Here is a 13,919-nt window from a genome sequence, read left to right as displayed (position 1 = left end):
TGTTGTCAAGAAAGAACCACTCCGTCCAGCAATGGTAGTGCAGGAGACAGAGCTGAAGACACTCGCTGAGGTTGGTAAGATGGCTGAGGGTAAGACTGCTAACATCCAGGTATGCCTTCGGTATCACTCATTATTATGGTCTAATCTAGTGAAGCAGAGATTTTGTTGGATCCATGGCTAAGCCCATCAATAATGAATGCTGAGTGTATGAAAGATGTTTGATGCCCTGATGCTGCCTGAGGAGGTAGAGGTTACATTATTACCTGAAGTCTACCCTAAGTGGAAATCTGTGTGATAAAGGATGGCTTAAGGCCAGTGGACTTCCAAAAAGTTTGCCTTTTTCAGATACAGGTTACAGAGGCTGAAAGGAAACATCAAAGGATAAAGGTAGAAGTGATAATAGGACTCTGGAGAGTTGGTAATAAACTCTTCCTTCAGAGGGCGCTCTACCTAAAGAGGATGGATTTAGAACATGGGCAAATCGAGAGAGAGAAGGTGTGATTGGGTTCTGTGGTGGATGACTCCTGGGTTCAACAATGCTGCCACTAGGTGATGTAATAATGATGGGAGAACTATGGGAGTTCCAGGAAGGCATATGCCAAGGTCATCTTACCCATTTCAGAGACTGCGGATTGACTACATTCAGAACAAAGGTGGAACAGTGTGAATATGTCTGTGTCTATATTGATCTCTTTCCAGGATATTCGGAGATTTGGCCTGTAGCGAAGGCTACAGCTAAAAGATACTGACTGAGGTGAGAGTACCTATCCCTGGGGTTTTTCTCCATCCGATATACATCTAACCGGAAGATAGGCCTAAGTCCTCATGAAGTAATCTTTGGGAATGCTCCTGGATTAGGTGGCTATTTCCCCAATAGTTCCAGATGCAGCATAGTAGTTTTCCAAATGATGTTGTCTGTCGCACAAGTTTATTGTCTAATGTGTATTTCCAAGTTTTAGTTGTTTCCTAGAATCCGGACTGTAGAGAAGCGATTCATTCTTCACAATCAGGAGATTGGATAGTGGTGAAACGAGAGACGGGTGGAAAGTCCTAGAGCTACGGTTTGAAGATCTACATCAAGTCCTGATAGCCGCCGCCACTGCTGTCGAATTGCAAGGAGAAACTGATCGTATTGCAATCAAGTGCCAGGACTATAAGAGCCATAATGTTGTTTCATGCCTTATTGTTTGTTCCATATTGTACAAAGGGGAAATCACAGTCAAATCAAATTCCAACGGTGTTATATTATCAAGATGAGTCAGGAACAACTAAGCTGACTTTTGCAGTATAGTGGACTGTAAGACAGATGACAGATAGGACACTTGGTTTTGGTCTGATAAGTACATCTGTGTGACGGGGACTGACCCAGTCTATGGTAATTGTGTTTAAATATGACCATACCAACTGTGGATATTGGAGATTAACTGAATGGAGTACTAATCTGAAGTGTTAGGAATATAAACCAGTGGAAACTACCTCTAGAGTCAGTAAAGGTGAAGGTTTGTCGCAAAGAATGACTATCCTGAAGGGAACCCCACCAAACAGTTGTAAACATGATGAGTGTAATCCTCTGTTCCTGTCCATTAGAAATCCTATCCAACAGGATTCGGGGATATATGTGTTAGGAGCGTGTGTAAGTGACCAAGATCCCCTAGGAAAATCTAGAATGTTGGTAAGAGAGAAACCTCAATGTTCAGTAGCTTCTGTGGCTCCTACATCCTTACCTATAATTGACATTAAATATTTGGCCAAATTTAAAATATAATGACAAACTGACCTTAGAGACAGGATTTATACAGGAAAGCCCTTTGGTGTTTTCCCTCCAGGATATTGTTCTTACATAATTCAGCTGAAGAAGACAAGTAGTGACTCTAACGTTTACTCTGACAGTTGGTTTATCAACCAAAATGATCAAAATGCAGATATCTGGTGATTGTGTGGAGATTTGAAACTCCAACCCAGGATGCAGGTGGAATGAAGAGGTCAATGTACCCTGATCAAGTCCTGATCGGGTACTGATGCCATTTGTTCTATTCTCACCTCCTGAGTGGGATCAAATCAGAAAACAATGTCCGGTCACGACTAAGGAGGTCACTGCCTACATCCTATGACTCACGTTTATACATGGATGCCATAGGAGTCTGTAGTAGAGTTTCTGATTAATTTAAAGCAAAAAGTCAGATAGTTGCAGGATTCGAGTCATTAATTCCCATGATTAGTAGTATAAAAAAAATAATAATAATAATTTTTTTGATTGGATTAACATCTCTATTGTCACCAACAGAGATTTGTGAATTATATCTGTGATGCTGTGCAGAGAATGGTGGAACAACTGAGCTCTTTTCCAGTGATGACTCTACAGAACCGACTGGTCCTTGACAGCAGAAAAAGGAGGGGTCTACAAGAACTGCTGCATCTACATCCTGGACAACACTGCCCCTGATGGAAGGATCACCAAGGATCTGAAGAAACTGATGGAAGGATCACCAAGGATCTGAAGAAACTGATGAACTTTATCAAATGAACTGACGGGAAAAATTCTGAAATTAATATCATGGCCAGAATAATGTTTTGGGAACTGGTTCAGCGACTACAATGTTATTAGAATTTGGTTTTAACAGGCTGTCATATAGTTCTACATTTTAGGAAAATTGTTTTGAAAATGTATAATACATCCATGCCCACACTGTGTATATGTGCTGTGCCCCTGTCAAAGACACAGATTATTCCATCCTTAAATAAATAAAACCTTGTTGATGGTTGCGGGGTAAATAGGACAAGGTGAAGGCAAACCCGAAAGGGAGTTGAGGGGACCTGGTGAAGCAATAAGGAAAGTCCAGCTCTTCGCTGTTTAGGGAGTTGGGAGAGAACCTCACTTTTGCCTGTTCACCTCTGGTCTATTTCCCGCAAAAGGAGGGATTTGTGAGAGAAGGATTTATGATTTTATGAATATATAATGAGAATATTATGTAGTACACATTTCTGTCCACTAGATGGCTGCAAACCATATGTATGAGAAGGTCAATGAGGGAGGGGGAAAGAGGGGATTACATTACAGTCTTCAAATACACCTATAGACTCAGTGAAACCACTCCTATCAGGTTAAGTAGCCAATAGTCTCTTCTTAAGGAACACCCCTTTTGTGATGTCATGTCTGCTATTTAAGTGAATGTACTGTGAATAAAAGGCTCTCTCTCGCCTGCTCTTCTACCATGGCTCAAGGAAGATGAGAAGATGCTTTCATGAAACCACCTAGTGTCTGGTCTCATTATAAAGCAGTATGGTGTACACATACTTATACTTCTAATTGATTTGGCACCACACAAAGAAGAAGGAGAGTCGCATGAATTGCGCTAACATACTGTGCTGTACTATACTATAATATACTGTACTGTACTATACTATGATGTACTAAAATATACTGTACTCTACTGTACTTTACTATACTGTATTATACTGTACTATAATATACTGTACTATACTATAATATACTGTACTAAACTATAAAATACTGTACTATACTATAATATACTATACTATGCTATAATATACTGTACTATACAATACTGTGCTGTACTATACTATGCTGTACTATTATATACTGTACTATCATATACTGTACTATACTGTGCTGTACTATAATATACTGTGCTACACAATACTGTACTATAATATAATGTACTATACGATACTGTACTATACTATGCAATACTATAATATACTGTACTATAATATACAATACTGTGCTGTACTATACTGTGCTATACTATACGTGCTGTACTATACTGAACTATAATATACTGTACTATAATATACTATACTACACTATACTGTATTATACTGTGCTATACTATACTGTGCTGTACTATAATATACTGTACTATACTATGCTGTACTATAATATAATGTGCTGTACTATAATATACTGTACAATACTATAATATACTATACTGTACTATACTATAATATACCATACCGTGCTGTACTGTACTATAATATACTGTACTATACTATAATAAACTATACTGTACTATACTATAATATACTATACTGTCCTGTACTATACTGTGCTGCACTATACTATACTGTACTATACTATAATATACTATACTGTGCTGTACTATAATATACTGTACTATAATATACTATACTTTGCTGTACTATAATATACTGTACTGTACTATAATATACTGTGCTATTATATACTATACTGTAATATACTATACTGTACTATAATATACTATACTGTACTATAATATACTGTACTATAATATACTATACTTTGCTGTACTATAATATACTGTACTATAATATACTGTGCTATTATATACTATACTATACTGTAATATACTATACTGTACTATAATATACTATACTGTCCTATACTATACTGCGCTGTACTATAATATACTGTACTATTATATACTGTACTATAATATGCTGTACTATAATATACTGTACTATAATATACTGTGCTATTATATACTATACTGTAATATACTATACTGTACTATAATATACTGTCCTATACTATACTGCGCTGTACTATTATATACTGTACTATACTATGCTGTACTATTATATACTGTACTATACTGTGCTGTACTATACTATAATATACTGTACTATACTGTACTATGCTGTGCTGTACTATACTATGCTGTGCTGTACTATACTGTGCTGTACTATAATATACTGTACTATACTATAATATAATATACTGTCCTATACTATAATATACTGTACTGTCCTGTACTATACAATAATATACTGTACTATAATATACTGTACTTTGCCGTATTGTACTGAGATTACGGAGGTGCAATGAGGGGGATTATAGGGGCAGTTTTCTCTACTTTTCTTACTCCCCAGAATGTTTCCGGGGGTCAGTAAAGCGGGGTCCACACTTCTGGGGGGCGGGGCCATACTCTGCCCCATTGTACCGGCACCCCCTCTGCTGCAGCCAGGAGCCCAGGAGAGAAGTCCTCTGTCATCTGCGGAGCCCTGACCACAAGACGCATCTCTGCCCCCTGAGAGCCCTGTACACACATGAGGCGGCATCACTGCGGCGGGGAATGTGCGGGGACACGGAGCACTGGAGCCGGCAGGGAGCGGAGGCCGCCGCCTGTGTTACCCTCCCGGGCTCTCCGCGGCTCCAGCTCCTCCCCGCAGCGTCCAAGCAGCTTCCTGCGGCCCCACCTTGTGGGAAAGAGCCCTGGGATGGGGACGAGGGCCGGGAAGAGAGGGAACGAGCCCCCGCAGCGGAGCCATCGGGCCGGATCCAGCCGGATGTGCAGAACGTCAGGCAGAGCGGGAGGACTGTGGCGGAGATCCCGGGGCCTGCTCCGGCCTCCTCCGCCACAGACGGCGACACACGGTGAGGGGGGATGTCCGGGAGGAGGAAGGCGCGGAGAAGGCGGCCTCTCCTGTCCGGTTCTAGCCGCTAAAGGGCTCTTCTCCCGGGCAGGGAAGCACAAGGGGAGAGCGGAGCTGCAGCCGGGCTGAGAGGGGTGAAGGCGGGGCCTGTGTCCAGTGTCAGCCAATAGACGCGCAGGAGGGCGGAGCTCGGCAGCCAATCACTGCGCAGCGCTCCACATATAAGAGGCGGTCCCGGCTCCGGCCTCCTCCGCCACAGACGGCGACACACGGTGAGGGGGGATGTCCGGGAGGAGGAAGGCGCGGAGAAGGCGGCCTCTCCTGTCCGGTTCTAGCCGCTAAAGGGCTCTTCTCCCGGGCAGGGAAGCACAAGGGGAGAGCGGAGCTGCAGCCGGGCTGAGAGGGGTGAAGGCGGGGCCTGTGTCCAGTGTCAGCCAATAGACGCGCAGGAGGGCGGAGCTCGGCAGCCAATCACTGCGCAGCGCTGCACATATAAGAGGCGGCCCCGGCTCCGGCCTCAGTGTTTTCTCCAGGAGAAGTCTTTGTGTTTTCTCCCCACGTCTCACACGATGGCAGAGACCGCGCCAGCAGCCGCCGCTCCTCCTCCTCCCGCCGAAGCGGCCGCCAAGTCCAAGAAGCAGCCGAGGAAATCCGCCGCTGCAGCAGGGGGCGCCAAGAAAAGCAAGAAGCCGTCCGGTCCCAGCGTGTCCGAGCTCCTGGTCACAGCCGTGTCCGCCTCCAAGGAGCGCAGCGGGGTGTCTCTGGCCGCCCTGAAGAAGGCTCTGGCTGCCGGAGGATGCGATGTAGAGAAGAACAATAGCCGCATCAAGGTGGCCATCAGGGCTCTGGTCACCAAGGGGACCCTCACCCAGGTGAAGGGCAGCGGCGCCTCCGGCTCCTTCAAGCTCAACAAGAAGCAGCAGGAGACCAAGGACAAGGCGGTGGCCAAGAAGAAGCCGGCGGTCAAGAAACCTGCAGCTACTGCGGCCAAGAAACCCGCTAAATCCCCGAAGAAGCCCAAGAAGGCTCCGGCCAAGAGCCCGAAAAAGGCTAAGAAACCAGCCGCAGCCAAGAGCCCCAAGAAGCCGAAGGCTGCCCCCAAGCCCAAGAAGCTGGCCAAGAGTCCGGCTAAGAAGGCGGCGAAACCCAAGGCTGCCAAGAGTCCGGCTAAGAAAGCGGCGAAACCCAAGGCTGCCAAGAGTCCGGCTAAGAAAGCGGCGAAAGCCAAGAAGAGCGCGGCCAAGAAGTAACCGGCGCCGCCCGCACCTCTCCCCCAAAGGCTCTTCTCAGAGCCACCACCTCCTCCTCAGACGAGCTCCACTCCGCCCTTCTGCCCTCGTTCTCTGCTCACAGCGGATATATTCAGTCTCCAGATTACATCACAGCCTCCATATAACTAGCCTCCACATTGTATTACAGCCTCAATATTAGCGGCCTCTACATTACATCACAGCTTAAACATTGTTACAGCCTCCATATTAATTGACAGCCTCTGTATTACCAGCCTCTACATTACAGCCGCCCTACTACCAGCCTCCATTTTGTATTATCAATCTCAACATATTACAGCCTTCATATTTTCAGCCTCTACTTTACATTATAGCCTCCATATTATATTGCAGCCTTTATATTACCAGCCTCCACATTATATTACAGACTCCATATTACCGTCATCTACATTACATCACAGCATAAACATTATGTTACAACCTCCATAATTCCAGCCTCCACATTATATTACAGCCTCTACATTACATTACAGTCCTCTACATTACATCACAGCCTAAACATTATGTTACAGCCTCCATATTTTCAGCATCAAGATTACATCACAGCCTCCATACTACCAGCCTCCACATGATATTACAGCCTCTGCATTACATTACAGCCTCTATATTATATTACAGCCTCCGTATTACCGGCCTCTACATTACAGTCTCCATATTACATTACCGGCCTCCACATTATATTAAATCCTCCGTATTACCGGCCTCTACATTACATCACAGCTTAAACATTATGTTACAGCCTCCACATTACATCACAGCCTTAACATTGACAGCCTCCATATTACCAGCCTGTAAATTACATTATATCCTCCGCATTATATTAAAGCCTCTATATTATCAGCCTCCACATTATATTACCACTACGCCCCTTATCCTCCCCAGTGCCCAATCACCACTCCCCTCATTAATAGCAGATCACTACTCCCCTCATTCTCCTCTCTGGCAGATCACTACTCCCCTCATCATCCTCAATACCATATAACTACTTCACTCATTCTCCTTATTGCCCAATCACTACTCCCCTCATCATCCTCAATAGCATATAACTACTTCCCTCATACTTAGTGCCCGATCACTACTCCCCTCATCCTCTTCTCTGGCAGATCACTACTCCCCTCATCATCCTCAATACCATATAACTACTTCCCTCATTCTCCTTATTGCCCAATCACTACTCCCCTCATCATCCTCAATAGCATATAACTACTCCCCTCATTCTCCTTATTGCCCAATCACTACTCCCCTCATCATCCTCAATAGCATATAACTACTCCCCTTATTGCCCAATCACTACTCCCCTCATCATCCTCAATAGCATATAACTACTCCCCTCATCCTTATTGCCCAATCACTACTCCCCTCATCCTCCTCAGTACCATATAACTACTACCCTCATACTTAGTGCCCGATCACTACTCCCCTCATCCTCCTCTCTGGCAGATCACTACTCCCCTCATCCTCCTCTCTGGCAGATCACTGCTCCCCTTATACACTTCAGCTGAGCTCTGCTCCCGCTATGAATGGCTGCGGATCAGCGAGCTGTGCGGCTGCTCAGTGCAGGGCGGGAGGACGAGGCTCCGCCCCTACGGGCACATAACGGCTGCGGGGTCCAGAGCTCTGCTCCTATTGGCTGGGAGAGCTCAGGATCTCGTCGCTCATTTGAATTTCCCGCCTATAGTCCCCAACTGCAAATGAGCTGCTGATCTACCGGAGGAGCCGGTCATGTGAGCTGTACCCGCGTCATAAGCCACGCCCCGCGCCTCTCATTGGCTTCTTCACGAGTCTTGTCTCGTTGGAGGCTTCTAATCCACCAATGAGCGGCGCTGGGGGCGGAGCAGCAGCCTATAAAGGCGGCAGGAGGCGGCTCCTCCGGATCACACACATCAGAGTCTTCGTTGCTGTTTTGTGCTCTGCTGTAGAGAACGATGTCTGGACGCGGCAAACAAGGAGGCAAAGTCCGGGCTAAGGCCAAGACCCGCTCCTCCCGGGCAGGGCTCCAGTTCCCGGTCGGCCGAGTGCACAGGCTCCTCCGCAAGGGCAACTACGCCCAGAGGGTGGGCGCCGGCGCTCCCGTCTACTTGGCCGCTGTGCTCGAGTATCTCACCGCCGAGATCCTGGAGCTGGCCGGCAATGCCGCCCGCGACAACAAGAAGACCCGCATCATCCCCCGCCACCTGCAGCTGGCCGTGCGCAACGACGAGGAGCTCAACAAGCTGCTGGGCGGCGTCACCATCGCCCAGGGAGGCGTCCTGCCCAACATCCAGGCCGTGCTGCTGCCCAAGAAGACCGAGAGCACCAAGTCGGCCAAGAGCAAGTGAGCCCGGAACCAAAGGCTCTTCTAAGAGCCCCCCACATGCTCTGTACGACTGAGCTGGCGATGCCGCTGATCTCCGCTGTGCAGGAGGTGTCACACAGGGGCACTTACCGCTCCTGACTAGAGATGGGAAGTTTGGATCTTTGGCTTCAGTTGGTGACAAGTGACCCGGAGCCGGATAGGTAATAAGTGTCCGATCAGTGGTGACCGGACTGAGGACTAGGAAGGGGGGGCTGATCTGGGCATTATACTGAGTGGGGGGCACTGATCTGGGCATTATACTGAGTGGGGGGCTGGGGGCACTGATCTGGGCATTATACTGAGTGGGGGGCGCTCTATTCTATGGACAGCACTGCGAGGGCTTTATACTGCTGCAGCCGGTCAGAGACTCCGTGTATTGTTCTAGAAGTCGGATCATTGGATTCTTAGCCTCAGTGCACGACTCCCTGGACCGTGTGCGCCTCCGCTCTGATTGGCTGCTGGCCTCCCCCCCTCCTCCGACATGAATCGGACATCACCGCTCCTGACCTGCTGCGAGTCCGGGCAGACATTGCTGCTGTAGAGGGTTTGTCCGCTGAATTCTAACCGGACTGTAATTGAGCGGGAATTTCAAAAGCCAGAGATCAGCCAATCACTGTAAAGCACTTGTTCTATAGCTCCGCCCCCTTCTCCAGCCCTGCGCTGGTGTCCGGGGATAGAGCGCACGGCGGGGCTCACATCCATCCATTAGCAGATCACTACTCCCCTCATCATCCTCAGTACCATATAACTACTTCACTCATTCTCCTCATTGCCCAACTTCTCTCTGGCCGATCATTACTCCCCTCATCCTCAGTGTCCAATCACTACTCCCCCATCCTCCTCACTGTCTGATCACTACTCCCCTCATCCTCCCGATCTGGTCTATAATGAGGGAATAATCCGCCTCGGACATGAGGCTTCCATGTATTCACACAATGCGGCAGCTCCGTCCTAGAGAAGGTGGGGGCTCTGAGAAGAGCGGGGGGCGGAGACAGCAGGAGGGGCGGGGCTCACATCCATCCATTCAGATGAGCCGAGGGCGGAGCTTGTCCACGGCCGCTGAATTCTTACCAGACGGTAATTGACCGGGAATTTCAAAAGCCATGGTACTAGTTCTATAGCCCCGCCCCCATAGCCTGCTCAGTATTAACCCGTCAGTGGCCGCCTTCTCCCGCTCCCCACGACCGTCCTACCGGAGAAGGGGAGAACAGTCCCGTATTCACTGTGCGGAGAAGAGCGGCTCCATCGCTGCGCTGGTGTCCAGGGATAGAGCGCACGACCCCCCTGCACGCACAGTACACTCAGCGGCGGCATCACTACCAGCAGGGGGCGGGGCGCAGTGAGGGGCGGTTATCAGCCGAGCAGCGAGGCCCTGATAGACGGAAGAGAGATGTTAGCCCCGCCCCCGGCTCATCTGAATAGACGGATGCGAGTTCTGCTCCGCCCCCCGTTTTAGCAGAATGGATGGCTATGAGCCCAGCCCCTCCTGCTGCTCCGCCCTCCGACTCAGCTCTATGAATGGATGTGAGCCCCTCCCTTCTTGCTGCTCCGTCCCCCGGCTCTGCTGAAAGAATGTATGTGAACCACGCCTCTCCTGTTGCTCCGCCCCCAGCTCATCTGAATGGATGGATGTGAGCCCCGCCCCTCTATTTGCTCCGCCCTGGCTCTGCTGAATGGATGTATGTGAGCCCCGCCTCTCTATTTGCTCCGCCCCCGGCTCAGCTGGATGGATGTGAGGCTGCCAATTGGGAGAAGCGGAGACACCACGTGACCCTCTCCTCCAGTAGATCGGCGCGCAGTCAGCAGCAGCTCATTTGCATGGCCCGTGTATAAATACCGCCGCGGTGGCAGGAGGAGAACAGACGAGATTTTGTCCTCAGTCAGAATGCCCGAGCCAGCCAAGTCCGCCCCAGCGCCCAAGAAGGGCTCCAAGAAAGCCGTCACCAAGGTCCAGAAGAAGGACGGCAAGAAGCGGAGGAAGAGCAGGAAGGAGAGCTATGCCATCTACGTCTACAAGGTGCTGAAGCAGGTCCACCCCGACACCGGCATCTCCTCCAAGGCCATGGGCATCATGAACTCCTTCGTCAACGACATCTTCGAGCGCATCGCAGGGGAAGCCTCCCGCCTGGCTCACTACAACAAGCGCTCCACCATCACCTCCCGGGAGATCCAGACCGCCGTGCGCCTGCTGCTGCCCGGAGAGCTGGCCAAGCACGCCGTCTCCGAGGGCACCAAGGCCGTCACCAAGTACACCAGCGCCAAGTGAGCGCCGCCCCCGCTCTCCGGACCCAAAGGCTCTTCTCAGAGCCCCCACCCTGTCTCCAGCGGAGCTGCTCCCGGGTCTCCCCGTTGTTCTCACAGTGGCTGCGGTTTTCCTCCCTGTCAGCTAGATGAGATGCGGTAACGCTATCGGAAGTTACAATACAAGCTCCCCTCATCCTCCTCCTCCATGCCCGATCACTACTCCCATCATCCTCCTCAGTGTGGCGCTCCCTGGGGAGAGGCTGTGCGGCCGCTCAGTGCAGGACAGGAGGACGAGGCTCCTACGGGCACATAACGGCTGCGGGGTCCAGAGCTCTGCTCCTATTGGCTGGGAGAGCTCAGGATCTCGTCGCTCATTGGCTTATTTGAATTTCCCGCCTATAGTTACTGCTGATTTACAGGTGGAGCCGGTCATGTGACCTGTACCAGCGCCGCTCATTGGCGGGACGGATTAACCCCTCAGTCTCCGAGCACAGCTCGTCTCGTAGCTGCGGTGGAGAACACCCGGGGCTCGGGATTTACAGATTATTGGGGGGTTTCTGTAATGTAGACCTCCGGCTGTACTGAGCACAGGGCGCCGCTGATCTCCTGATGTGCGGGCGGTGTTAACCCCTCAGTGGAATTGTAGCTCCTCCTCCCCGGGAAGATGTGGGCGGCTCTGAGAAGAGCCTTTGTGCTGTGAGGACGGAGGCGGCGGCGGCAGCATTAACCCCCGAAGCCGTAGAGAGTGCGGCCCTGGCGCTTGAGCGCGTAGACCACGTCCATGGCGGTGACGGTCTTCCTCTTGGCGTGCTCGGTGTAGGTGACGGCGTCCCGGATGACGTTCTCCAGGAAGACTTTCAGCACCCCGCGAGTCTCCTCATAGATGAGGCCGGAGATGCGCTTGACGCCTCCCCTGCGAGCTAGGCGGCGGATGGCAGGCTTGGTGATGCCCTGGATGTTATCACGGAGCACCTTCCTGTGCCGCTTGGCGCCGCCTTTCCCGAGCCCTTTCCCTCCTTTACCGCGACCAGACATCTTCTAGGTGTGAGGAGCAGAGAGCAGTGACTGCTCAGCCCAGAGCCCTCCTTTATATGGAGCATGGGCGGACCTGAGAAAACTGCACGAACTGGGGGCGGGGCTGATCCTGAACTCCAGGCCCCGCCCTCCACCTCTGATTGGCTGAGCTCAGAAGTGCTGGTGGTTTTCATTTTCCAGCCTCCATGTTACCAGCCTGTAAATTACATCATATCCTTCGCATTAAAATAAAGTCTCTATATTATATTATCAACCTCCACATTATATTACAGCCTCCATACTACCAGCCTCCACATTATATTACAGCCTCTGCATTACATTATAGCCTCCACCTTACATTACAGCCTCCATATTACATCTATGTTTCTATTACAGCCTCCATATTACATAATCTTCCTCCACATTATATTACAGCCTCCATATTACCAGCCTCTACATTATATTCCAGCCTCCATATTATATTACAGCTTCCACAATATATTACAGCCTACATATTATATTATCAACCTCAACATTATATTACAGCCTCCATATTTAAAGCCTCCACATTACATTATAGTCTCCACATTACATCACAGCCTCTATATTATCATCCTCAACATTATATTACAGTCTCCATATTTACAGCATCTACATTATATTACAGCCTCCATATTAATGGCCTCCACATTACATCACAGCCTCCATATTATATTATCAACCTCAACAACATATTACAGCCTCTACATTACATTATAGCCTAAATATTACCAGCCTCCACATTACATTACAGCCTCCATGTTACATTACCAGCCTCCACATTACATTACAGCCTCCATGTTACATTACCAGCCTCCACATTATATTACAGCCTCCATGTTACATTACCGGCCTCCACATTATATTACAGCCTCCGTATTACCGGCCTCTACATTACAGTCTCTATGTTACATTACCGGCCTCCACATTATATTACAGACTCCATATTACCGTCCTTTACATTACATCACATCCTAAACATTACATTACAGCCTCCATACTAACAGCCTCCACATTACATCACAGCCTTTACATTATATTACAGCCTTCATATTTCCAGCTTCTACATTACATTACAGCCCTCAAATTATATTACAGCCTCCACATTACCAGCCTCCATATTATATTAATAACCTCAACAACATATTACAGCCTCTACATTATATTCCAGCCTCCACATGATATTACAGCCTCCATATTACATTACAGCCTCTATATTATATTACAGCTTCCACAATATATTACAGCCTCCATATTATATTATCAACCTCAACATTATATTACAGCCTCCATATTTAAAGCCTCCACATTACATTATAGTCTCCACATTACATCACAGCCTCTATATTATCATCCTCAACATTATATTACAGTCTCCATATTTACAGCATCTACATTATATTACAGCCTCCATATTAATGGCCTCCACATTTCATCACAGCCTCCATATTATATTATCAACCTCAACAACATATTACAGCCTCTACATTACATTATAGCCTCCACATTATTTTACAGCATAAAAATTACCAGCCTCCATGTTATATTACAGCCTCCATGTTACATTACCGGCCTCCACATTATATTACAGCCTCAGTATCACCATCCTCTACATTACAGTC

At 48.3% G+C, this 13,919-nt stretch overlaps 3 protein-coding genes across 3 annotated transcripts; all 3 read left to right on the top strand.

Moving 5' to 3' along the window:
* The first annotated feature begins 5,945 nt into the window (after window positions 1–5,945).
* Window positions 5,946–6,626, top strand: LOC120982644 (histone H1C-like). The gene has a single exon (XM_040412901.1). It carries the CDS (start codon window positions 5,946–5,948, stop codon window positions 6,624–6,626), a length of 681 nt encoding a protein of 226 aa, XP_040268835.1.
* Window positions 6,627–8,510: 1,884 nt separating this feature from the next.
* On the top strand, window positions 8,511–9,004 carry LOC120982703 (histone H2A type 1-like). Its single transcript, XM_040412960.1, has one exon. The coding sequence runs from the start codon at window positions 8,591–8,593 to the stop codon at window positions 8,981–8,983; it is 393 nt and encodes a 130-aa protein (XP_040268894.1). The 5' UTR covers window positions 8,511–8,590; the 3' UTR covers window positions 8,984–9,004.
* Window positions 9,005–10,883: 1,879 nt separating this feature from the next.
* LOC120982643 (histone H2B 1.1) lies at window positions 10,884–11,345 on the top strand. The gene has a single exon (XM_040412899.1). It carries the CDS (start codon window positions 10,886–10,888, stop codon window positions 11,264–11,266), a length of 381 nt encoding a protein of 126 aa, XP_040268833.1. The 5' UTR covers window positions 10,884–10,885; the 3' UTR covers window positions 11,267–11,345.
* The last annotated feature ends 2,574 nt before the right edge of the window (window positions 11,346–13,919 follow it).

The sequence above is a fragment of the Bufo bufo genome, assembly GCF_905171765.1.
Source record: "Bufo bufo chromosome 1 unlocalized genomic scaffold, aBufBuf1.1 SUPER_1_unloc_1, whole genome shotgun sequence".
NCBI classification, from domain to species: Eukaryota; Metazoa; Chordata; class Amphibia; order Anura; family Bufonidae; genus Bufo; species Bufo bufo.
The sequence above is the reverse complement of the archived record's forward strand: the minus strand, read 5'-3'. Positions and strand labels throughout refer to the sequence as shown.